The sequence below is a fragment of the Podarcis vaucheri genome, assembly GCF_965113315.1.
Source record: "Podarcis vaucheri genome assembly, chromosome: 13".
Classification (NCBI taxonomy): domain Eukaryota; kingdom Metazoa; phylum Chordata; class Lepidosauria; order Squamata; family Lacertidae; genus Podarcis; species Podarcis vaucheri.
Genome location: NC_138751.1, coordinates 21,719,871 through 21,745,076, shown reverse-complemented (window position 1 = coordinate 21,745,076; position 25,206 = coordinate 21,719,871). Strand labels below are relative to the sequence as shown.

The 25,206-nt window shown below is 43.6% G+C and overlaps 1 protein-coding gene and 1 long non-coding RNA gene across 2 annotated transcripts; both read right to left on the bottom strand.

Moving 5' to 3' along the window:
• Positions 1–935: 935 nt before the first annotated feature.
• On the bottom strand, positions 936–24,400 carry LOC309516513 (uncharacterized protein). The gene is made up of 14 exons (XM_082195277.1): positions 23,667–24,400; positions 20,278–20,406; positions 20,076–20,173; positions 19,860–19,986; positions 18,998–19,092; positions 17,814–17,994; positions 16,886–16,995; positions 6,328–6,538; positions 6,076–6,198; positions 5,884–5,981; positions 2,887–3,013; positions 1,780–1,874; positions 1,411–1,585; positions 936–1,143 (listed from the first exon to the last, which is right to left on the bottom strand). Exons 1-14 carry the CDS (start codon positions 23,845–23,847, stop codon positions 1,031–1,033), a joined length of 1,863 nt encoding a protein of 620 aa, XP_082051403.1. The 5' UTR covers positions 23,848–24,400; the 3' UTR covers positions 936–1,030.
• Positions 11,044–14,229, bottom strand: LOC309516663. Its single transcript, XR_014212959.1, has 2 exons — positions 13,445–14,229; positions 11,044–11,399 (listed from the first exon to the last, which is right to left on the bottom strand). It is a non-coding gene; the product is annotated as an uncharacterized lncRNA (long non-coding RNA).
• Positions 24,401–25,206: the final 806 nt, after the last annotated feature.

Genomic DNA, 25,206 nt, shown 5'->3' with positions numbered 1-25,206 from the left:
ACAGAACAGTGTGGGAACCACATCTTCAAACGTGACAGCAAATTCCTGCTGTCAAACACAAGCCTGTTCCAAACACACTTAAAAATAAGAGTACAGTCTGAAAGATCAATGGGTCATGGTGGCAGGGAGTAAACACTACCTTTGCCCCTCTCTCCAGTAAGGGAAAACCTGTTCCTCTGCTTTTCTCTTTGGGGCAAATCCTAACCAAGGGGGAGAGGATTTGCAGGGTGGCTAGTGAGGTGATGAACAGGGAATAGTTCAGGACACCTTGGTCTTGGTACTTTTAATGGCACTCCAAACCAGCAATATCACTGCCTGGGACACCCAGGTCAGAAGGCAAAGATCTGCTGGCTTCAGGCCTTAAACGTTTATTTCTTTCAACATTTTTTTAAAGGTTTATGGAGAAAATTACAAAACCTATCTTTTCCCTTTTTTAACCAAAACAAGTCTTTTAAATAGATACAACAAAAGCAAATGGAGGGAGAAAAATAGAGTGGGAAAAAGAAAAAAAGAATAAACAGTACAGAAAAGAGGTTAAAAGCGAAAGATAGAAAAATATGATTCAGAAAATAAAGAACTTCCGATTCTTCATCTATCCACTATATAAAAGCAATACTCACTTCATCTAATCCAATATAACACCCCACAAAGCTACTTTCTATAAACAAAACTTATATTAAACCTCTCTTTCCACTCTCTTCAGTACTACAGCCTGCCTCGGGGCTCAGGATAGAGTTGCTGCAAAGTTAAAATGGTTAAACCCTAAATCTGTCCTCTGGGGTTAATTGGAAAGGAGGTGGAACACATATAATAATGCAAGACTAGTTATTTTCTTCACTCTCAGTTTGGAATTAATAAAGAGCAAACACAATCATTTTATTTCACAAATCGTTGATTTTTTTAAAAAAAGGTAAATTTCAAAACAAACATGCACACCCTATGTGGTCCTTGCTTGTGGCTACATGGTCTATTTTGTTTAATGCAGGCCCAAGCTCCGGGCATGGGATTGATGAAGAGCACAGAGGGGTGCTTATAGCTGAGTGCGGAAGGTGAGGCCACTGCCCTTTAATAATTGGGCACACAAATCATCAAGTCGTTCACTTTGAGCCACTGTGAAGTAGTCTTTCCAGTCTCCTACGGTGCCTGCAGGCAAGGCAAACAGTTTAGAAAACCGCCCTCAAACAGCTGCTACTACACAACATACTTTAAAGGTATAATAACAGCCAAGGCTTTCCCCCAAGAATCCCGGGAACTGTAGTTTACCCCTTACAGAGCTCCAACTCCCAGCACCCTTACCAAACTACAGTTCCCAGTGTTTTGGGGAAGTGGAGATGTGCTTTAAATGTATGATCTGTACATAGTTCTCCTCCTATATTACTTGTGGCTGGAAAATGTCCTTTTCACTCCTACCTTTTCTCATGAAGGGTGACAGAGCATGGTTGTAAGTTGGCATTGTGCTGTAATTAGCCATGGGATTCACTTTCATGCTGTTGAACTCTGTGTGCTGCATGATCTGGTTCAAAGCTGGCTCAGAAAGCTCTTGGTCCAGGAACTGAGCTATTTTCCAAATTGCTAAGGCTGGGTGCTAGGAAGGGAAAGATGGAGAGGATTCTGCCCGGAAAGCTGCCATAACAAAGCTCACTGTGTTTATCACTTGTTTGGGACACTGATTTTCAGAAGCTCACTGTATGCAGGTGGTTGCTTAGAACATTTATTGCAGATAAATTCCTTCCTGGTTGAAATTACTGAAAGGAAGGAGTGTATATGTAAACTGCTCACCTCTTTCATGTCTTCATAAAAAAGATAGAGAATTGGGTGAGAATCCTTAGCCTTCCACCAGCCACAAACGTGGTCAAACCAAGAGCCCCAGGGAACTGCAAAGAGAGGTAAAGAGGTAGAGAATCAGTTATGATTATTCAGCTTATTTTCATCAGAATACAAAGGAAAACAAAACAACAACTCAACAATCCCTCTGCAGGTTCACAAAGAGCAGTATCTTGTTGCCAAGGTGGTGCTAACAATTGGGGCACACTTCTTGCAGCTGCTACTGTATAAGGGCTCAGTGTTCCCTTGTTCTTTGCTGGAGCTACTTCAGATTTCTGTGTTCCCCAGACCACAGCCCCACTGTGTCTCTACCTTGAACCCTGCCACACCTTTGCATCGCAGCCAGCCTGAGACTTACATTGCCTTGCATCCTGTCTGAACTTGGTCCTGCCCTGCCACACATGCTAGTGGGCCTTGCTCAGCTGAGACAGGCTAGCTTGTTAGATAAACAGAGTCCTCGTGTGGTGTAAAGTAACACATGCATTAACTAGAAGTATTTATAGCTAATGTAAATGTATAGTTAATGCAAATGAAAAGTGAATCTATTTACTTTTCTCCAAGACTTGCTAACCTGCTCTGTTGTGCCTCTCTGGTCTGAACAGAGAGGATGTTGTTACTGTACTCTAGTTGGACTCTACCCCACCTCACAAACCCTGGTGGAACTGCAGCCTCTCCAGCTCCTTTAGATTTCTGTCAAAGCAGCCTGCCCTCCTTTAAATGGGAGGGGTCCTCTCACTAAAGACAGTGCTAGCTGTTCAGTTAGAGGCACAGCTTCTGTTTAAAGTTCAGTCTTGGGTTGACTGGTGCTGAAACAATGAGTGCCGCATGGAGCTGACCATCACATCCACAGAGCATCCCTTTGTCTTGCTCTGCCTGCTCAAACCAGGTGGCCTTGTGTAAGAACCCTCATACTGCCGAGACTGTTGCTTGGAGCAGGAGATCAACAGCCAATGGGCTCCACTCTTCTCTCATATGTACAGAGCTTGAGCATTTGGGGTGGGCCCCACTACTCTCTCCGGGGCCAGTGCCATCTCCTCTATCCCATCTTTTGCCTCTACTCACGTTTCCCCGCAATGAACTTCTCCAGATACTCGTCCCATGTTCCCGGGTCTGGCATCCTCCCGTTCATACGTTGGAAGTGGAAGTAAGAGATTGCATTATCCTTGGCATTCCTGGCCACATAAATGATCTTCAGAAATAGATCATGAAGAAGAGTGAGCCCAGGAGTCTCAGCTCCATGCATGCTGTTTTCATTCATATATATATATATATATATATATATATATATATATATATATATATATATGCAGGTTTTGGTGTCTTCGGGTGTCTTCCCGTGTAAGAGTCGGGGTGTCTGTGCGACGTTTCGACGAGGTCTCACTCGTCATCTTCAGGCTGGTGCTTTCGGCTTCTTGTTACTGGAACAGAGCAGAATCTGGTGTTTGAGTTCCTATAAATACTGTTGAGGGGTGTGGTGTATAGCCTCCAACGTTCTGGGCAGAGAGGAAGTTCCTAGATTAGTGTGCCTTTTCTTCTTTTGTTCCTTAATTACTTGAGGGATATCTTGAGTGATTTCATGAGTGATATTCTGAATACCACTGGGTGGGTCATTAAGTGTAGATTAGTTGCTAAAGCTTTTGTGTCTTGACCTCTTGAGCTTGTGAAGAGTTTTTCTGAGAAGATGGCTGTGCTGCATTTAGTTGTACTCTGGCTTGGCTTCGTGTATAGGGGCGAGCTGTGGTTTTGTGCCTTGTGCCAGCCAGATCTGTGTAGGGATTGCAGGGGGGTGCAGCATCCGGAGGTGCCACTATAGTTTGGCTACTGGATGGAGTCTGTAATATGTCTGTGGAGAGGGTCTGGGTTTGGGTCTGGTGTGGTTGATTGGTGACGGCGTTCTGTGTGCCTCTGGTTCTGGTGTCGGTTTTTGTGGGGAGGGCTAATTTCCAGATGTCTGGCAGGCGGGACGTGTCGTCACGCTTGTTCATGTTGTGAGGGTGTTTCTCTATCTCGATGGCTTCCATGATTATTCTCTTGTGGTGATGTTCCATGTTAAAGAGCAATTTGGAATCTGCAAAATTAATTTCGTGTCCTGTTTCTTTCATGTGTTGGAAAAGAGAGGAAGTTTTTTCTTCTTTTTTGACGGCATTCTTGTGTTCTGCGATACGTGCATTTATTCGTCTATTTGTTTGTCCAATGTACGTGGCTGGGCAGACTTTGCAGGGTATTTCATAGACCCCTTGGTTTTCCAGCTGGATTTTGTCTTTTGGGTTTCTGAGGATATTGGCTATTTTTTGGTTGGTGCAGAAGGCTGTTTTGATATTGTGTTTATGGAGGATTTTGCTGATTTTGTCTGTAGTGCCCTTGATATAAGGAAGGAGGGCCATGCCATTGTTTTCTTCTGTGTCTTGGTTTTTGGGGGGTGTTTCTTTTTGGCCCTCCTTCCGTATATCAAGGGCACTACAGACAAAATCAGCAAAATCCTCCATAAACACAATATCAAAACAGCCTTCTGCACCAACCAAAAAATAGCCAATATCCTCAGAAACCCAAAAGACAAAATCCAGCTGGAAAACCAAGGGGTCTATGAAATACCCTGCAAAGTCTGCCCAGCCACGTACATTGGACAAACAAATAGACGAATAAATGCACGTATCGCAGAACACAAGAATGCCGTCAAAAAAGAAGAAAAAACTTCCTCTCTTTTCCAACACATGAAAGAAACAGGACACGAAATTAATTTTGCAGATTCCAAATTGCTCTTTAACATGGAACATCACCACAAGAGAATAATCATGGAAGCCATCGAGATAGAGAAACACCCTCACAACATGAACAAGCGTGACGACACGTCCCGCCTGCCAGACATCTGGAAATTAGCCCTCCCCACAAAAACCGACACCAGAACCAGAGGCACACAGAACGCCGTCACCAATCAACCACACCAGACCCAAACCCAGACCCTCTCCACAGACATATTACAGACTCCATCCAGTAGCCAAACTATAGTGGCACCTCCGGATGCTGCACCCCCCTGCAATCCCTACACAGATCTGGCTGGCACAAGGCACAAAACCACAGCTCGCCCCTATACACGAAGCCAAGCCAGAGTACAACTAAATGCAGCACAGCCATCTTCTCAGAAAAACTCTTCACAAGCTCAAGAGGTCAAGACACAAAAGCTTTAGCAACTAATCTACACTTAATGACCCACCCAGTGGTATTCAGAATATCACTCATGAAATCACTCAAGATATCCCTCAAGTAATTAAGGAACAAAAGAAGAAAAGGCACACTAATCTAGGAACTTCCTCTCTGCCCAGAACGTTGGAGGCTATACACCACACCCCTCAACAGTATTTATAGGAACTCAAACACCAGATTCTGCTCTGTTCCAGTAACAAGAAGCCGAAAGCACCAGCCTGAAGATGACGAGTGAGACCTCGTCGAAACGTCGCACAGACACCCCGACTCTTACACGGGAAGACACCCGAAGACACCAAAACCTGCATTCCTGTACCCGTGAAAATCTACGAAAGCATATATATATATATATATATATATATATATATATATATATATATATATATTCTTGTTTTACAGAAGTATGTGTAATGTCTCTCGTATTTTTTCCATGTAACATTTTTGCAAATCAGCTTCATTTGTTGAGACATTAGGGGGAGGAAGATGAGTGGGGGTGGGGTCGGGTGGCGATGTTTCTATTTTGCTTAATGTATGCAGGGTTTTGTGTCAGCATTGCTCCTGCAGGTTCTCTGCTGTTCATTTGTGTTTCTCTGGTGGTGAGAGAGGTTGGGGTTGGCCTATGGTGTGGTTGTTTGTTTGTGATTGGTTGTGGTGATCTTGCTCATTTATATATTTAAAAAACATGTCAGTATTGTCCTTCAGCCTCAAAGGGCTCCCAAAACGATTCACAGCAATAAGAGCCTTAATACAATCAATGTTACCCACAAAATTAAAAATGCAATAGAGAACAAGCAGTGTTGATCCGCGGCTCAGATTGACCCCTAAGCAACCTCCCTCCAGTTGTCCCCCTGTAATGACCTTGCAATTCTGTTCCCAAAAGGAGGGCGGCAGGAGCTGGACCGGGAGGTGAGACTTAAGTGTACGTGGAGAGGGCATTAGCTCTGCCTCTTCCAAGCCTGAGATACCAAAGAAAAACATTCAGAGCTGAGATAAACCCTTCACCCCACCCTCAACCCTCACCTCCCATAAGCAGTTCCCTTTCCTACTCACGTGAGAACAAGGGACTGTGCATCTCCAGGAAGGGCATCCGTTTGTAGATGGGGACTTGAGCACATTTCTGAGGGTCCCCTCCATGCTGGATCAGGTCTACAATTTCCTGCGTCCAAGTGGTCCCTGGCAGGAGGTGTTGAGAGAAGACCTGAGAAGACCTCATCATTCAGCCAATAGCCCTCGACTTCCCAGCACCATTCCTGCCCCCACCCTCTGTGCTAATGCCCCACATCTCTCTTTTATTCGATTTACCTGCTTTGGGGTATGTGCAAATGAGAAGGTCGTCCCCCCGGGCTTTAAAGGTTGATATGCGACCCCATCTTTCTGTGGCACCACTGAGCAAAGGGATTCCGTCTACCTCCACCAGCTCAGAGCGCTGGGATAGCTTATGGTCTAAACCTTCCATGTCACATTCAAGATTTGTCATCTGGCAATGCAGGAAAAGCAAATATAGCACCTGTTTTTAAGTAGCCAGCCTGCTTCTTTTCTACATCTGCTGTCAGCAGCCGCTGGTCAGTTTTACTTTTCTTCCCTGACTCACAGTTTATTCTTTCTTTCCCCCCTTCTCTCTCAATCTCACTTCCTGAAATTGTTTTGGGTTCCTCCAGATGACCTCAAAACCCTCCTGATTTTTCTGGTGCGAAGCTTATGCAGAGGTTTGATTATAGTCTTCATTTAGTATTTAGTCTGATTTGTCTGCTGGGTGAGCATTCATGCAGATTTGCTTGTGGGGTACTTATATACAAATTGCTGTTAATCATTTGTTCATCTCACTTTTCCAACGCCATTCTTTTAAAAATTGATGAGTTACGCAACAGAGTACTTTAATCCACTTTAATTGCCCGTGTTTAAGTTTCCCAGCCTGCGCATGAATTCCTCCAGCAAAATGCTGGCATTCTAGAGGCCCCTTTGATGACCCGGGAACGGGATTGGGTGTCTATGCAGGTGCGGATGGAGAGAGGAGAGTGTGAGGTTTTGGCTGAGTTTCCTCACATGCCCTGGCCTGGGGTTTTTATCGGCACCTTCAACTGAAGTCACTGTAAGGCTTTTAAACCTTTGTGGGGATACCTGCACCCTGATTTCCATTCCACTTCCTTTAGGTAAAGGTAAAGGGACCCCTGACCATTAGGTCCAATCGTGACCGACTCTGGGGTTGCGGTGCTCATCTCGCTTTATTGGTCAAGGGAGCCGGCGTACAGCTTCTGGGTCATGTGGCCAGCATGACTAAGCCACTTCTGGTGAACCAGAGCAGCGCACGGAAACACAAGTTACCTTCCCGCCGGAGTGGTACCTATTTATCTACTTGCACTGGTGTGCTTTCGAACTGCTAGATGGGCAGGAGCTGGGACCGAACAACGGGAGCTCACCCTGTCGCGGGGATTTGAACCGCCGACCTTCTGATCAGCAAGTCCTAGGCTCTGTGGTTTAACCCACAGCGCCACCCACATCCCTGTACGTCCACTTCCTTTACACACCTACATTTGGGCGGGGTGGGCAGAAATTACATCAGGATCTAGAGATCTCTGATTGATTCATAGTAGACGGTCACAGGTTTCTGGCTCCCAAATGGCCATCAAAATGACTTTTCTCACCCATATAAATTCGCTAGCAGAAATCGAAGGAAGTTAACCAGAAATGGACTTTTGTGTGAAAGCTGGGGAATAAACAAATGAAACTTTTGAATTCTATCAGTTTCTCATTTCTTCAAGCTTACATTCAGTTCTCCATATTTCTCCAACAATTTGCAAAGAAATAAAAAAATCTCATGAAAAATCATCAGAATTAAATATGAATTTCTCCTAATATGCAGTTTTGACTAAAATACACATTTTTGATGCATTTCCCCTTCACACAATACATTTTTGTATGCTCTTCTCACTAATACATGCATTTTACAAATACTTTATCCTAATGCAGGAGTTTCCAGTCCATGGCTTGCAAGCTTCGTTGAGGTTGTTAGTGGTGTGTCTGTAAAAATATAAATAAAAATCATACCACATCAAGCACAGCACAATTTCTTCAACAGGCAGACAAATCATTAAGTGGTCTGTCAAGACCCTTGCAATTTTCAAGTGGTCTGCGAGGGGAAAGTTTTCAGAACTACTTCTCTTGTACATATATTTTTGGCTAGAGAACTGCTACACAAATTTCAGAGAAGTGCAAATGTGGAAGGTTTGCAGTGCTTTGATTTGCATATTGTTTCACAAAGTACAGATCGGAAGGCTCAGCTTTCAATGTAAACTGAATCCAGCTCCCCTCCCCCATCTTTAGTGAAAGTTCAGTTCAGTTCTTCTGTTCCTGAAAGCAAACATCTAGGCTCCAGATGTGCTCAGCAACACTCCCGTTTGTTTATTGTCTAGGGACACTTCTATTCCAGGCGACCTCTTTCTAGAACATTCATCCTGCTTTGTTTGTGGGGTTGTCATACAACACCAGCTGTTCATTGAGGAGACATTTATTTCTGGGGCCATGGTACAATACTGCAAATGTTATTCCACGCTTTGTAGTGAATTTTCTTTACTGCAAGACATCCAAGTTTTTTTGAAGTGGTTTGTTGCACACGAGTGCCAAAGCCATTTCAGTTGTATAGCCCAAAGTGTATCAAAACAAAGGATGACGAATCTGTGGCCCGGCAGATATTCTGGGACTCCATCCCCATCAAGCCCCAGTCAGGGATGACGATGGCAACAGGAGTCTAGATAGGGTTGCCATATGTCTGGTTTGTCCCGGACATGTCCTCTTTTTCAAGGTTAAGATTTCTGTCTGGGCAGATTTTTTAAATTAGGCAAAATGTCCAGGTTTTTTTGTTTGTTTGGCACCATTAGTAGGTACCATTAGTAGGTGGCAATGCTACTAAACAGAAAGAAAACAGAAAGTCACCCCTGCTTCTCCTCCACATCAACAGACTATGGCCACTCTTGCAATTTTCCTATCCCTACGGTGACTTGCAGAGTCGCCGGCACCTCTGGCTTCTTCCACATCTGGGTCAAAAGATTCCACTTTGTTAATTCCCTTTCAGCCGCTCAGGGAGCCTTGTGAGGCAAGACATGATGCTATGCAGGGAGGAGCAAACTTGAACACCTTCCTTTCTTGTCACCCAGGGTGAGAGTGAAGCGTGCATCTGGCCATTGGGAGCCGAGAGAGGGCGGCAGAGGACTTGCCTGCCCACCTCCCCCTTTCACAGACCCCGATGCTGGGAAAGATGGAGGGCACAAGAAGGGGACGACAGAGGACGAGATGGTTGAACAGTGTTCTCGAAGCTACCAGCATGAGTTTGACCAAACTGCGGGAGGCAGTGGAAGACAGGAGTGCCTGGAGTGCTCTGGTCCATGGGGTCACGAAGAGTCGGACATGACTAAATGACTAAACAACAACAACCCAGCCATGTGCTCGGCGCTGTACAAGAGGCCGAAGCGATAAACCTGGAGTTGGGCTCCCTCTATCTTAAGGTGTTTTATACTGACTTGGGTATAAACACCTGAGCTTTTCTTGCCCCTCACCCTGCTTGCTATCTGTCCCAGAGGTTCAAACAGAGAAAGGGCCTTTCTCGTCACCTGCTACCTGAGGCCTTTAGCTGGAATTTGAACTCTGGGCCTCTGCAGCTCATGTGCTTGAGCACTAGTCTTTAGCCCAGGGGTGGGGGCTCTGGGTCCTCTTTTTTGCTCTTCAGAATTTGGCAACCCTTGTGTAGCAACACCTGGAGGGCCATAGGTCCCCCACACTTGATCTAAACAGATCCAAAAAGCCTGATGTCTGCCGACTGCTGCTCTGTACCATGTACAAGGGTTCCGAACAATCCCAACACAGATTAATCTTTGGCTTATTATGTAGGAATTATGCCATTGTCCCCTCTTCAGTGTCCGGCAATGGTTCAGATCTCATGTCCCGGAGTACATTCACTGGAATTTTGCCCAGCCCTTTCACAAGAAAAACGAAAGAATGAAAGGAAATCAGTAACTAATGACTCAATTTGTTCCTTACCCATTTGAGGAACTAGAAACAGATACGGTAGGCCTTATGGTCTACTGAGCAGAGGGGGTGGAAACTGGGATTAAATTTTAAATCCACCATGGATTTATTGTGTGAACTTGGTCGGCTCGATTGTAATGTGTTGGCTGATTACATGGAAGCTGCTAAAAATAATTTGGAGACATAGCGGTATATCTGCCATTGAAAATGAACCTCTGGGATAACAACAGGGTGAGAGATTTTACATAATTAAGGAGGTTAAGCAAAACTCTGTGGAGGTGGTGGCTTGATAATATAGTTCCTGATAAACAAGTAACATGATCAGAATAAAAATATTTGGGGTGAGGAGAAGAGTTAGCAATTGAAGGATAACACCCCTCTGTAATGGTTGTTGATTGTTTACTCATTTTTCTCCATTTTATATTTGCTGTAGGGGGAACAATTATAGAGGGCATTTTCCAGGCATTTGATGACACTCTCAAGAAAGAAACATTGTTTGTTACCATTATTGTTAAAATGCAATTTGGAAATCGTGCTTCTGCATATTTGCTTGTGTCATAAGAGAAGCCATGATCAGAGAGGGGAGTTAATAAATGAAGCTCTCAGTGTTACGTATTTCTATGCTAACAAAAGAATGTATCTTTTACTTCTGTATCACTGTAATACGACTAAATAATGTAGCTGAGGAATGCAACTGTTGACTCTACCAAATGTATCACCTTTTGTATCTTTCAAAAAAGTATTTTTCTTATCAAATGTATTGCCTTTTTGTATCTTTTTGTATCTTTCAAAAAAGTGTTTTCTTACACTAGAAAATGTAACTAGAATAGAAAAATGTAACTGGAAGAATGTAGCCAAAATATTTTATATTCTGTGTGACTTTCCATTGCCATATACTTAATCTGTCAATATTCTACCGTTCACAAACTGTCAAAATACCTTCAAGCACCACAGCGCCACCTACTGGGTCTACAAATGACATCGTGAATACACACAAAATGCAATATAAAATCAGTTTAATTAATAAAAGTATGCAGAGCGGAAACTTCACACCAGCAATGATAAACATGCAGAAACAGGACTTCACACCAACACTGATAACCGTTTCCCAAATATCCAGCCATTTAATCTGCATACCGATCATCCCAAAACCTCCGGAATTCCTTCCTGAAAATGAAGCAAAAACAGAACTGTGAGTCAAGATCCACTGAAGGGGAAAAACCACTCAACACCTTCTGTTCCCAACCTCAAAGCAGGACATCTTCATTAACACCACCCAAGATCTTACAACATCCCACTTACATTATGTTAATCCTCTCTTTGCGCCATTTCTGTCATTTTTCTGTAGCATTGATCTGTATGGAAATGAAAAGGTATTTAAGTAAAGGCAGTTCCTTTGTTCAAGGTTCTCACTCCGTCCTTCTGTTACGCGAGTGGGAACCGTGTTGCAACAATCTTCTGTTCTTTGAAAATAAAGATCAGACTTTGCTTTTTCACCAATCCTGATGTAGTCTCTGTCATTTCCCGACCGGTTCGGAGCCACCACAACAGTCCGGTCCTCCATACGAGGCTAGGACCCCCTTGGGGAAGCAATAATATTTATTTCACTTGTGTTCACATTACAGCTGAAAGGTTTCTTACGCTTGCTGTGTGCTGTAGTCCTGCAAAAAGGTCCAGTATAATAATTAAAAACTAGATGTATACAGGAGGCCAGAGCTTTGTGCTGTCCTTTTGCTTCTGTCCTTCTTGTAAGCAACCTTCTGCATAGGAGAGCATCCCAGCTTGATTGTGCTACTGGCCATTCCTCTATTTCCCTAAAGACCCCTCTCGCTCTAGGAGATTGAACTCACAGAAGGCAAGAGGCAGGCTTCCAAGAGAATCATATTCACAAAGAATTATTCCTCTGTTAATAAATTTCACAAAGCAAGCCCGGTTCATTTGCTAATATATAAGCCTGCGGTGCAACATGTTTTTACAAAGTCTGTCTCATCTGAAATGAAGATCGTGCTTAACGCTAACAAGCAAGCCAGCTTCACAAACCATGGCTTGAAGTTGGGCTGTTTGAAACTAGCCATAGGTAGCATTAAATCACGATCCCCTCTTCAGACAAAGCGAGAAGGCATGGTTAACAAAAAATGGAAAAGAAAGATTCTGCAAGCCTCTTCTTGGCAACACAAGAGGAAGAGAAGGGACTGTTTGAGTCTGGAAAGACACCAAACTCATTCCTGCAGTGCTAAGCCACAGTTCAGCAATATGTCCAAAAAGTCCCAGGAGTACAGCTTTTGTATCAATAAAATGTTAACTAAAGTCAAATAACAGTTCATGTTAAAGCTGTGATTGCAATACAGTGGTACCTCAGGTTACATATGCATCAGGTTACATACACTTCAGGTTACAGACTCCGCTAACCCAGAAATAGTGCTTCAGGTTAAGAACTTTGCTTCAGGATGAGAACAGAAATCGTGCTCCGGCAGCACAGCAGCAGCAGGAGGCCCTATTAGCTAAAGTGGTCTTCAGGTTAATAACAGTTTCAGGTTAAGTACGGACCTCCAGAACAAATTAAGTACTTAACCCGAGGTACCACTGTATTGTTTTTTGGGAGGGGTTTTTTTTGGAAGCCCATTGGTTTTTGTTGGACCCTGCTGGACACACTGGACTTTGCTGAACTTGCTGGACCCTACTGAACTGGTTGACTGCGCTGGACTTCTTGGACTGAACTTGTTAGATCTTGCTGGATTTATTTGACCTTGGTGAACTTTGGTGGGCCTGGCTGGGCCGCTTTGAATCTTATTGGACCTTGCTGGACTTTGCTGCATTTTGTTGAGACTTGTTGGCTTTCAGCTGAATAAAGTAGCTAGTGCTGGGTGGCTGGTGCCCATTGGGGCAGAAGGCAGGGAGACCCAGTGGCGTAGTGTGGGGGGTGCAGGGGGGACTGGATGCACCGGGCGCAACATCTGGGGGTTAGGGTTAGGGGGCGCAAATCCACGGGTTAGGGGGCGCTAATTACTTGCCTTGCCCTGGGTGCTGACAACCCACGCTACGCCACTGGGGAGACCAGCAATAGGTGGAGCAAGAGCAGGTGCCTGGAAGAGAGACAACAAATTACTGTTTAGTTTTGTCCCCATCCTCCTCCTCCCTGCTGAGTTGCACAAGGCGATGTTGAGACTAAGGAGGCTGGTGCCCGCCGCCACCACCTTGAGCTGGTTGCAAGTAGGAAGACAAGCAGATGGTGGCTGATGAGACCAGGCTGAGTTTGGAGGGGCAGTTCCCCATTTGCCCCTCCTGGGCCACTGGCTAGTCTCCTCTGCAAGTAACAAAATTTAGGAACCTTTATATCTTATCTTGTTGGGATTTGAATATTAGAAATAAATAGGTGGGTGTGTCTTCTTTTCATACTTACTATGGAAAGTATACCGTACTTCAATGCCATGATCATACAAGAGCCAGTTCTGAATATGAATGGGAACAGGAACTCGGCAAATCAATCACTACAAAAAAAGTGGAATTACTGTAGTTAAGAAATGTGATGCTAGTAACTCTTGAATAATAGTTTAATTTTTGATAGCTCACCAACCTTTAAAGAACTGTATTGGATGCCGATTTGCTACTGAGCCAAATTTAAAGTGCTTTTGTTGACTTATACAGTTGTAAACAACTCAGGGACTGGATATCTGAAGAAACCCCTGCCTTTATGTTAATATTTTATTGTGCTGCAGTTTGCAATTGTTTTTATTAAAGATTGTGCATCTGTATATATGTGCACTGGCCTGGTATCATTTTGTAGGAAGGGCAGTATAAATACTAAATTTCTACTATCACATCTAATTTTGCCCTTAGAAGATTATAAGCTTAGTTACAGACCGATTTACCTTTTTTCATATACTTTGATTACCTGGGGCCAAAGAAGAGTCTGATGCCAATTTGCACATCATACTGTGATGCAACATTGACAAGCTTAGAGCTGGAATTTTCTGTAATAATTTCCCCTTCCTCTCCACTTTTCATTACACTAGACTTAGCAACTGATGAGAGAAAGCATCCCAGCCTAAATTGCTCCCCTGCCTTTATGAGCAGCTTGAGATTCAGAAATTATCAAGCTGAACATGAACAGAATAACGTATGGAGAGCAAGTTGCTGTCAAAGGCATTGGGGGAAAGTCCTGTGAACCTTATTGAGGGCACAATGCTATACACAAGAACCACAGGTCCAAGGGCTTTCGGATTTCATAAAAGCTTCCCTTTACTAAAGCCAGAACTTGAGATTTGCTGCTGTCATTCATTTATTACATTAATCTCTTGCCCTTCCTTCTAAAAAAGCTCAGGATGCCTTATCGCTAAGCATTGGAAGACCCAAGATTTGCCCACACTGGAGGACTGGCAGACGCAATTGATGAACTACATGGAACTGGCCGAGATGACTGCAAGGATCCGAGACTTGGGAGAAGAGGCAATGGAGGAGGACTGGAAAAAATTTAAAGACTATTTGCAAAAGTATTATAAGTTGTATGAAACATAAGATGCCGTATGATTTGGAACGTTAGCCCCAGCAATGAAATTTAATTACCTATGAAATTGATAACATTTATGAAAGAATCAAAGTTTAAATGGGTAAAAATGACACTATGTTATATCTTTAGAGTAAAAGGAGAATAAGAGATTTAAACTTAAATTGCAATTGAAAATATAAAGAAACACACGAAATAAGGGTATAATTTGCTGATAACTCTATTATCAAGAATGCATCATGGGGGAGATGTGGGGAAGTCCAATGGAAATTTGAAATAAGTTGCTGAAATGGTTTGTGATTTTCTGTTCTTTTTTCTTTTTTTCTTCTATTCTGCCTATCCTTTTGTTCTTTCTGTAATTTGGAAAAAATGCAATAAAAATTATTATAAAAAAAAAAATAAAAAAGCTCAGGATGCTATGGTTCCTGTTGTCACAAGCTCATTGGTTCGATCAGCGCATTAGGTGGATGTTGTTCCCAGCCCAATCCCTGATCGGTTGCCACTGTTGCTGTTTCCAGGGATGCTGTGGGCCTGTCTGTCATTTCTGTCCCATTTTCATTTTATCTGGTTGTCTCTTTAACTTTCCCCCCAGCCATGCCAAAGCAGAGCAACCACTGAATAGGACAGCATACTGCCACAGCCAACGTGTGAATCTCAGACAGATCTGCCGGGCTCCTAGGTCAACCTCCTATCACCCAAAGAACCCAGGTTCCTTGCTGTCCACTCCCACCAACTCATCTCCTTTTTTGCACATGCACACTGTGTCCACAATCATTGTTAACGGTGCCTACATTTATTACAACCAAAGCTGAATGGCAAAAGAACGTGTTGTGTGCCTTGATGGAAACAGTTCCAAGAGGGGTAGCTTTCTTTCTTTATTTTCCTATTTATTAGTTTGGTTTCACATATTAAAAATTACAACACATTCCAACAGTTCAAGATTCCCACGAATCTCTCTGGACTTCCCACCTCCCTCTCCGTGGGTCCCATTGTCAAACCCTTTCTGCTGCATCTTTTATATTCATCCAGATTTTTGTAGCACCATTATATCCATAGTTCTTGTTACATTACAAGTGTTATTACAATCCCTCTAACTACTTTAACTGTTTACAGTGGTCTCCAAGGCATGTTATAATCCCCCCCCCATTCCTTATTAAAGTTTTGATCTTCCTTGTTTCTGATCTTCCCAGTCATTGTTGCCATTTTGGCATAGCCCATCAACTTGATCTGCCATTCTGCTGTGGTAGGGACTTTGTATTCCTTCCGTCTCTGGGTTATCAACATCCACACAGCTGTTGTTGCATACATGAACAGTCTTCTCTGGTCCTCTGGGCTTTCAGCACCTACAATTCCCTATTAAAAAAAGCCTCTTTTTTTTGGGTTTTTTTTGGAAAAAGTTACTTTAAACATTTTCCCCCAATTCATTATACATCATTTCCCAGAATGCTCTTATCACCTTGCACGTCCACCACATATAATAAAAGGTGCCTTCTTTTTCTTTACATTTCCAACCAATATTTGTACTTTTCTTATACATTTTTGCTAACTTGCTAGGAGTTAAATACCAACGGTACATAATTTTCATATAATTTTCTTTCAATGTATAACATGCTGTAAATTTCAAATCAGTTCTCCATAACTTCTTCCATGATGAAAGCTGAATATTATACCCCAGATCTCGCCCAGTGTATCATTGCTGATTTAACCTTTTCATCTTTTGTATACCATTCCAAAAGCAGTCTATACGTTTTAGAAAGTAATTTTACAGTGTTGTCCAACAATTATTTTCTAAACCTTGAAGCTTCATTACTAAAACCCTTACTTTTATCTATCTTTAAAAAATCATTTAACTGATGATATTGTAACCATTCAGTTAATAAATCTCATATCCTCAAAATCCTTCAATTTCAACTGGTGTTCTGCTTCCATTAACAGGTCCGTATATGTTGCCCAGTCATTTCTCATATTTACATTTTTAAAGGATATTGCTTCCAGTGGGGAAAGCCACCATGGCGTTTTCTGTTCTAGTAAATTATATTTCTCCCATACCACATAAATTGATTTTCTTACAAAATGATTCAAGAATCCTTTATGCACTTTTGCCTTTTCATACCATAGATATGCATGCCAAACAAACCTATTATCATGACTCTCAGGGTCTAAAATATTCGTGTTTTTTCAAATTATCCATTCCCGAAGCCAGCACAGGCAGTATGCTTCATAATATAACATTAGGTCTGGTAGTGAGAAGCCACCTCTTTCTTTTGAATCTATTAATAATTTGTATTTTTTTCTTGGCCAATAATAAAATACAAGAGGGGTGGTTTTCTGAGTCTATAGTACATCCCGGAAACGCAGGGTCGTTCCTTCCATTTTGCGCCGGTAATCTGCATCAAACTCCTCCCTTTGAGCCACTGTGAAATAATTCTTCCAGTCGCCAACTTCACCTGAAGAAATTCAGAGGCAGAAAGAGAGAGCTTCACCCTGTGACCACTTTGAAAGATGGCATCCTCTCTCCTAACATAGGGGGTTTCTGTGATAACTATTACTTGCCTTTCTTTTTCTTTATAATTATAAAGGACCTTTATATTTACAAAGGTCCTCCTTTGGGTATCCAGCACAGTGCATTTAGGTTTTGTACATATTACCCAGGTTGTACCTGAGCAGATATGCAGTATTACTCTACCTATATGTATCAGCTCAGAAGTAAACTACATTGAGTTTGGTGGGACTTCCATGTAGATATATCTCAGATAGCAGCCTAAAGCTCTTAGGACAGCCTTTACCAAAGGTGCCATGGACTTTGAAGAAGCACCAACTCAGGGTGAAAAGGAGAAACGGGCTAAGAGGAAGACACGTTTGGCAAACCCTCACCGTGATCAACTCCCGCCCAGAAACCTATGTCCCCGCTGTGGAAGGATGTGTGGATCCAGAATTGGCCTCCATAGTCACTTACGGACTCACTGTTAAGACCGTTTTCATGGAAGACAATCTTACTTGGCTACAAGTGATCATCAAATAAGAAAGCGCTTGGTGACTACACACTTTGATTCCCTATAAAGTTAGCAAAATGCACTTCAGAAGACTGGAACATTCTCTGGGCGATACATTGGGCCCAAACTGCATAAAAGATTACTCTCCCCAGTTAAACTTCACTCCACTTTCCAATTTTACCCTTCTTTGTGGGGAAAGGGGGAGCAAATGAACTTGTGTAGCAGGGAACAACATCTTTTGAGGTCTTAAAAGACTAGCATCACTTACTCACCTTTCCTCATAAATCTGCCTTTTGTCTTGTCAAAGATGGCGTTGGGGATGGTCTCATAATTTGTCATTGGGTTCTTCTTCATGGTCTGGAACGATGCGTGGTGGACAATCTTCTGAAGGGCGTCCTCAGGCAGATCAACCTCCAGGAAATCTTTCACGCGACAGACCTCACGAGCCAAGTCCTAGCGGAGACATTCAGATGGGTGTGAATGGGAGTGAGGTCACAACAGAGCAACCTGGTACTGCAATTTGCCTGTAAGCTCCAGAATGCCTCTGAGGTTCCTGAGAGTGCGGGAAGGAAACACTAACTGTCTGGCTGGTTCTTTTTCAAGAAGCAAAACCCAATGGTCTCTGGATCCCTTCCACATTTCTGCACTTGATAAATTTACTTTTGCATCACATGCCTCTCTGTTTTGAACACACTTTTTTTCATGTTGTGCATCACACAGCTTTGACCTGGAAGCAGTAGCGTTAAAATCTCACATTTCTGAGAGCAACCTGAGTGAGGAATGTGCCCTCTGCACATACTGGGAGATTTGTATTACTTCCAGGGATGGGAGATCAATTTGGTTGAGTTCGCATTTTAATGCAATTCTACCTAATTTGCGCTTCTTGAAACAATAAGAGAACTGAAACGCAGCTCTGAAGTTCAGACTTCTCTGAATTTTGCAGGAAAGCGAGCCAACAAAAAAAGGCATACAAGAAATGCATATGTTAGGGGAAAGTATACATAAATGGCTCAGGACCGCAATACCTTAAGGACCGCCTCTTCCCTGGACTCCACATTCATCATCTGAGGCCCTTGTTTGTGTGCCTCCTCCATGTGAAGTCTGGAGGGTGGCAACACGAGAACGGGGCCTTTTCTGTGGTGGCTCCTCATTGGCGGAATGCTCTCAGTGGCAAAGCTTCATGCTCCGGCACCGGGGGCGGGGCTGGTGTGCGCCCCAGAGTTGTGGCATGCCACCTGCGGGGGCATGGCGCCCAGCACAGGCGGGGGGCAGCCGCAATGGCACCCCACTGGGATCGCGCTGCCGGGGGCAGTGCGCTCCCCCCACTCCTCTTCTTCCACCAGTGAATGCTCTCCCCAGGGAAGTTCATCTGGAGTCTTCTTTATATATCTTTAGGCACCAGGTGAAAACATTTTTCTTCAACCAGGCCTCTGGCTGATTCATATTCTACACCCACCTCTTTCATGTCCTCGTAGAAGAGGTACAGGATACGGTGCTTTCCTTTCTCATCCCAGTAACGCCGGACATGGTCATACCAAGAGCCCCAGGCAACTGAGAGACAAGTGAGATAAGATGTAACAAGGATTAAGTCTGTCACCTAGTTAAAGGAATCAATTAATCCAATGCAATCCCACAGTACTCTCCCATCCATGTGTACTTAGAAGAAGTAAGTACCACTCCATACAGGGGTACCTATTTCCAGGTATGTAGCAGAGCTGGGAAACCGGTGGCCCTCCAGATTTTGGGGGACTCAGCTCCAGCCAGCATGACCAATGGCCAGGGACGATGGGAGGTAAAGACTGCATTGTTCAATTTTCCTGACATTTCCCTAACCTTTAATTTGCATGTTATAGTAAAGGTTTCAAATGGTGTTAAAGGCACTTCTAGAAGTCTAGCTGAGTAAAGCACAAGATCTTGTTATTTGCTTCCGGAAAATAATCTGTTTGTAAGCCGGGAATCCTCTCGCAAACCCAGAAGTTTCTTACAGGAAAGGGATGAGACGGAAAATGGGTGCGGGCCAATGAAAAACCAAGGGAACCTGCTTTACGTGAATCTATAAATTCCAGGAGTCCCCGGATATTTTCCCTCTAACTTGGTGGCCTTCAACTGCTGTGGATTGTGGCAGCACCCTGATAAAAGGGGGATCGCAGTGCTGTTGAGGTTCAAGGTGGGTCTCACAAAATTCAGTTGCTGCTGTTCTGATTCATTAGACACCCCCTTCATCATGGAGAGGGAATCGGGGCATCTTCTGTACCCCACCCTCCCCATGCCCAACAAGCACTAATTATTCAAGATGAGCTCCTTCTCCTAGAACTGACGTTTGCCCTCCATGAATTTCTTCACATAGCCATCCCACGGCCCAGGGTCTGGCTGCGTCACATTCATCTGCTCAAAGAAGAAGTAGGAGACCAAGTTGTCCTTGGCATTACGAGCAACATAGATTACCTGCAAGGGACCAGAAGGGAGAATGGTATGAGGTGACATTGGGGCAGGATGGAGGGGTGGCAGGAAGGGATGAGGCAAGCAACACTTACTTTGCATTTCTGGTCCCAAAAGCTTTTAGGAACAAGCTGGAAGGGGAGGTGGGTTTTGATCACACGAGGAGATGGGGTATCTACCAGAATGCTGACCCCTAAGAAAGAATCAGAGAAAGGGTTGGATAAGTTAGTTCGCTGCCTGTGGGGTTTGTTTGTTTTTTTACAAGCGGGGCTGCGTGCCTGGGTTCTCTAGGCTCACCTGAAGGCACCGGGGGTGGAGAGCAAATTTCTAGAAATGGGATCCGGAGGTACACAGGAGCTCGGCGAGCTTTTTCCACATCGCCGCCGTTAAGGACCAGGTCAACAATCTCTTGAATCCATGTGGTACCTGAAAGCCCAGAGGAACAGTAAATATAGAGATCTACTAGAACCTAAAACCCCTTGGTGGATCTCACCTATAGAAGCATTAGCTGTGAAATAGAAAAAAAAACATGAAAGAAAATTGGGCAACATACAAAATGTTATTAGAGGAGAAAAATAATAAATTGGGATTTATTTATTTTTAAAGTCCTCACAAAATTGAAGTTGGTGTGAATTTCTCCTAGTACATGAACATACTCTGGCATGCAATTTTAACTAACATAAACATTTTTGCAGATTTCCCCAACTACAATGCATTTTGGGTATGTTATTCCACTAATATTGGTATTTTGAGGTGAACTTTGCCCTAGCACAGGCGTTTTTCCACATGTTACTTGGTTGGAGACCTATATTGCAAAATTTAAAGAAGTGTGAATTTGGAAGTGAAATATACTCAGAGTCGAGTGTGGATTTCATGCTCTTTATTCAGCTCAGAGTAGTGAGGAATGGAAATTCCCCTGAAATGTCTGCTTTATATACATTATTTACACAATGGGCCCCATGTGATTGGCTAATTCTGGGATTCTCCTGTAGGCCAATCAGGTTGCGGATTCATTTCCACCCGGAGTTGGATTGGGTGGCTCCTGCGGACCAATCAGACTGCTGCATTCTGAATCTTATTCGAGGACCAATCAGACTGCTGCATTTTGGATCCTATTCAACTCAGTACATAACAGGAAGGCTTATGTTATCAGCCCCACAAGTGCTGTTGGGATCCGATTTGGCCCAGACAGAGGAGAAGGAAGAAGTGGGGAACTATACCAAGGGAACCAGGGGTGGAGGAAGGGCATCTCCCCTTTCCACTCTGGCTTCAGCCATTTCGGAGGGGAAATAGGGATGCCAGCTCTTGCCTCCGACCCTTCAGTGGAGCAGAGTGTATCCGTGGAAGCTGAGGAGAGCTTTTATAAGCCAAGGGGAATGGCTGAACAGGAGGAGGCAGCCTTGTTACCCACAACAGAGCTCATGCTCAGCATTTTTGCAAGGCAAGAGAGTCTTACGAGTGAGTGTGTCACACCTCAACTTTAAAAACTTGGCGGGAGGCGTGGGGAAGCTTGTTGGGACATATTTGTTGCTCAGCCCATTTTGGAACTCCCTGCTCTGCTGAGAATTCCCAGCTCCAGAGGAGCGCTGCGTCTGAATAAAGATTTATTTAAATAAGTAAGAGCCTCAGTCTGTGTTTTTGGGGAGCAGAAGCCAGAACAAGGTGACTGTGTTTTGCTTCACCTATTGTTTCCAAAAGTGCTGACTAAGCAGGTATACCTTGAATGTGAACTGCATGGACTTTCTCCCTCATCCATAGTTCAAACAAACACAAAAGCATTTGCCCACGTTGCCACCCCCTTGTTGTAAATAAAAACATGCCCTTTTCCCTTATGGGGTATCCAAGAGCCCATATAGAGTCCTTACATAGGTTCCCTATTGGTAGGAGAAAATAATAGAGGCCAACCAGAGAATATTGAGAAGCAAAGCAGCTAGTAAGCCTGATCTTTATTGATATGTTGCAACAGGGTGTTCCCCTCACACGCAGGAGAGAGGAGGAGGACCCAGAAAAATGGCATGCAAGGCCTTATAAAGACTTTTGAAATTCCCATCCTGTAGATCAAGACCACCCCCAGAAACATTATGCATACATCACAGAAGGGGTGTAACCTAAGACCACCCCTCAGATACATCCCACCTACATCACAGAAATTTAAATGTTGTTTTTCTCTTGTCCTTGTTTATCTCCTGTCCGGCAGGTTCCTTGATTGGATTTCTTGGGGAGCCTGGCCAGTCTTTTGTAGTGATAAATACTTATTCAAACACAGACATACCCTTAAGACAGGATTTGTGAAGGAAAAGACAAGGGGGAGGCTTTTTCCAGTTTGACCTCACACAGAAAACATTTGCTCAGTTTAGGAATCAAAATGGTTCCAGGTTGGCCTTCCTGTGCTGATCTATGTACGTGTGGTTATGAATATTGCCATACCATAAAATTCCTATCACACTCACTCTTAACTATTGGCCATGCTAGTTTGACCTGTCCAGCAGCATCTGCAGGGCCACAGCCTTGGTTCACTATCCCTGCTGTTGTCCCCCTCATGCCTCTGTTACATTTTTTTGAGCAGGTACAAAAAAACTAAGCAACAACATGTCTGCTACTGGTTTGTTCCACTTATTTAATATCCTTCTCCTCAGTCCTGAGGGATTACAACACTCTTGCAGTAACTTAAAATACAAATAAATGCTATACACATTGCACAATGAAACCAATTTTTGGGAAAACAGCAGCAACAACTTATGCATATGTTTATGAAATAATGTAGCTTCCTTTCGGAAAGAGCATGTTTACTTTATGGTGCTTTTAAAGCCATTTCCTCTGCCAAGACACATATTTATGTAACTCCCTGAGAGACAATTGAGCAACCCTACAGCAAACCAACACATGAAACCAATCTAACAAAATAAACCTCAATTTCTGCTTCCTTTCTCCTGATTTATTGGGCCCAGTGCATTTCTTCACCAGAGCATCAGTCACCAGGATGGGCAAATCTGTCAATTTTGGTTTCTCTCCATTTCTTATCTTTCCAGTCTTCCAGTTCTCCACATTTCCATGTTTGCTCTGTTGTTGTCATTTTAAAGTCACCATGAAAGTTCACCAGCATTTTAGTATGAAATTCCTCCATGTTTTTGTATAGAATTTTGCCTAAACATGCACGTTTTTGCATAGCAATTTCTCCCAGAACAATGCATTTTTCTATGCTGTTTTCACTCACACATGCATTTTGATGCATATTTTACCTTTTGTATATTCATTTTTGTACACATCAGCTGGCTGGATAATTCTCTTCCAAAATTTGAAGAGTGCCAAATAGGTTGGTTCAGCTTTAAAGGTGACCCGAATATAATTTCTCCCTAACAGTTCCTCCTTATTTCCTGGATAACAGGAGAACTTTGAGGGTGCTTTGAGGTTTGTCTCCTTGGTCTTCCCCCACCCCACCCGTTTTCTTGGAGGGGTGGCACCTGTGATTGCTATGGCCCTCCATAGAATCATAGAATTGGAAGAGACCACAAGGGCCATCGAGTCCAACCCCATGCCAAGCAGGAAACACCATCAGAGCACTCCTGACATATGGTTGTCAAGCCTCTGCTTAAAGACCTCCAAAGAAGGAGACTCCACCACACTCCTCCTTCTGTTTTTCCTCCTGCAGTTGTACACCCCGCCTGCTCCCCTTTCTGGTATCTCACCTGCTTTGGGGTAAGTTGAGAGAAGCAAGTCATCTGGCCGCGCCTGGAAGTTTTCAATTGGAGCCCATTGTTGAGCAATGGGCTCCATCAGGGGGATCCCATGGACCAGCTCCAGCGGAAACCTCCGGAAGACATCCCTGTGCTTGTGCAAGAAGTCGTTGTAGTCTGTTTGGTTGGCCATGGTCCGAGGTGCAAGGGTTGTGTAGCCCTTCACAAAGAAAGCAGCAGCCTCCCGGGTATTATTCTCTAAGAGGGTTCTCCACTTCCACTCCACAACTGTGTTTCTCTTCCTGCTTCCAGGCACAGTTGCTTCTCAGCCTATTTTATTTCATCACTCTTATGCAATCTAAAGGGCAACAGGCGAGTTCCTCATTCAGGAAAGTCCAACCCCAGGCAACAGCGTTGATTTTATCATTTCAATCCAGCCCATTGTTTTACCAGCCAACAGAATGGCTGCAGGGGGTGGATGGGTGGAGTATAGGCAGACTGAATACTATGCTATTTCTCCCAGAACCTCCAATTTGTTCATTTTGTCCGCTGTTTGCCTAGATCTCAAGATTCCTCTGCAAGTAATCCAAGAATCTTGGCTTCTTCTTCTACCCTCAGCCTGAAAAGCCTCTTTTCCTCTCGCAGGAAATCCAGACCTCACACAAGTTCTTTCAAAACACAACTACGGTAAACTCTTCCCATTGCCTGGTGGAGGGATTTTATCGGAGTCATTGGCTTTCCTGTGTTGAAATTCTTTGGCTCAGCACCAGAGTGCGTAAAAAAACAAGAACAACAAAGAGATAATAGCAAGTAATAGCTAATGGAGGAATGACATAAGAGCCCCTCTGGGTATATAAATAACAAATATATAGGTTGTTGTGTTTATATAGTAGCTGTGTTTGTCGGCGAGGGAAAACTCCAAAATCCACAGTTGAGTAATCATCTTTACTGGGACCAAGGAAAACATAACAAATTAGCATGCGAGTTCTGCAGAATTCATTCACAGGCGTAGTATCTGAGTGGTCCACATTAGCAAAGTGGCTGGGATAATGCAGACAGAGTCAAGAGGGAAAATAAATAGATCAAATTTACTGAGAACAGATCCAGGTGAACATATCCTGGTCTCAAAAACAAATCAAGAGGCAATAGAGGCCCCAGTGTTACTCTGTCAGGCCTAGGGAACGAACCCTGGGATCTTGTACACGGCAGTCAGAAAGTCCACAAGTTCCACCTCCCATCTTCATGTTGGGAAATATTTCCCGGGTTAAAATTATTGTGTCAGCGGTGCAAGAGACCTGCCAGAAAAGAAAACATTGCACCCCCCGTCTAGAATACTCAAAGTCACAGATCTCCTACTCTAAATGCAATACAGCTGCAATTCTGTGCACACTTACTTAGGAATATGCATTATTGATCTGGAGCATCAGGATGTATATTTCCATACAGCTGTGAACATTTAAAGCATGGGTGTTGCGGGGGGGGCAGGGGGAAGCTGCCCCCCATTGAGTAAATAAATAGAAATACTTAACCGACAGCTTAGTTCTACTCCCCC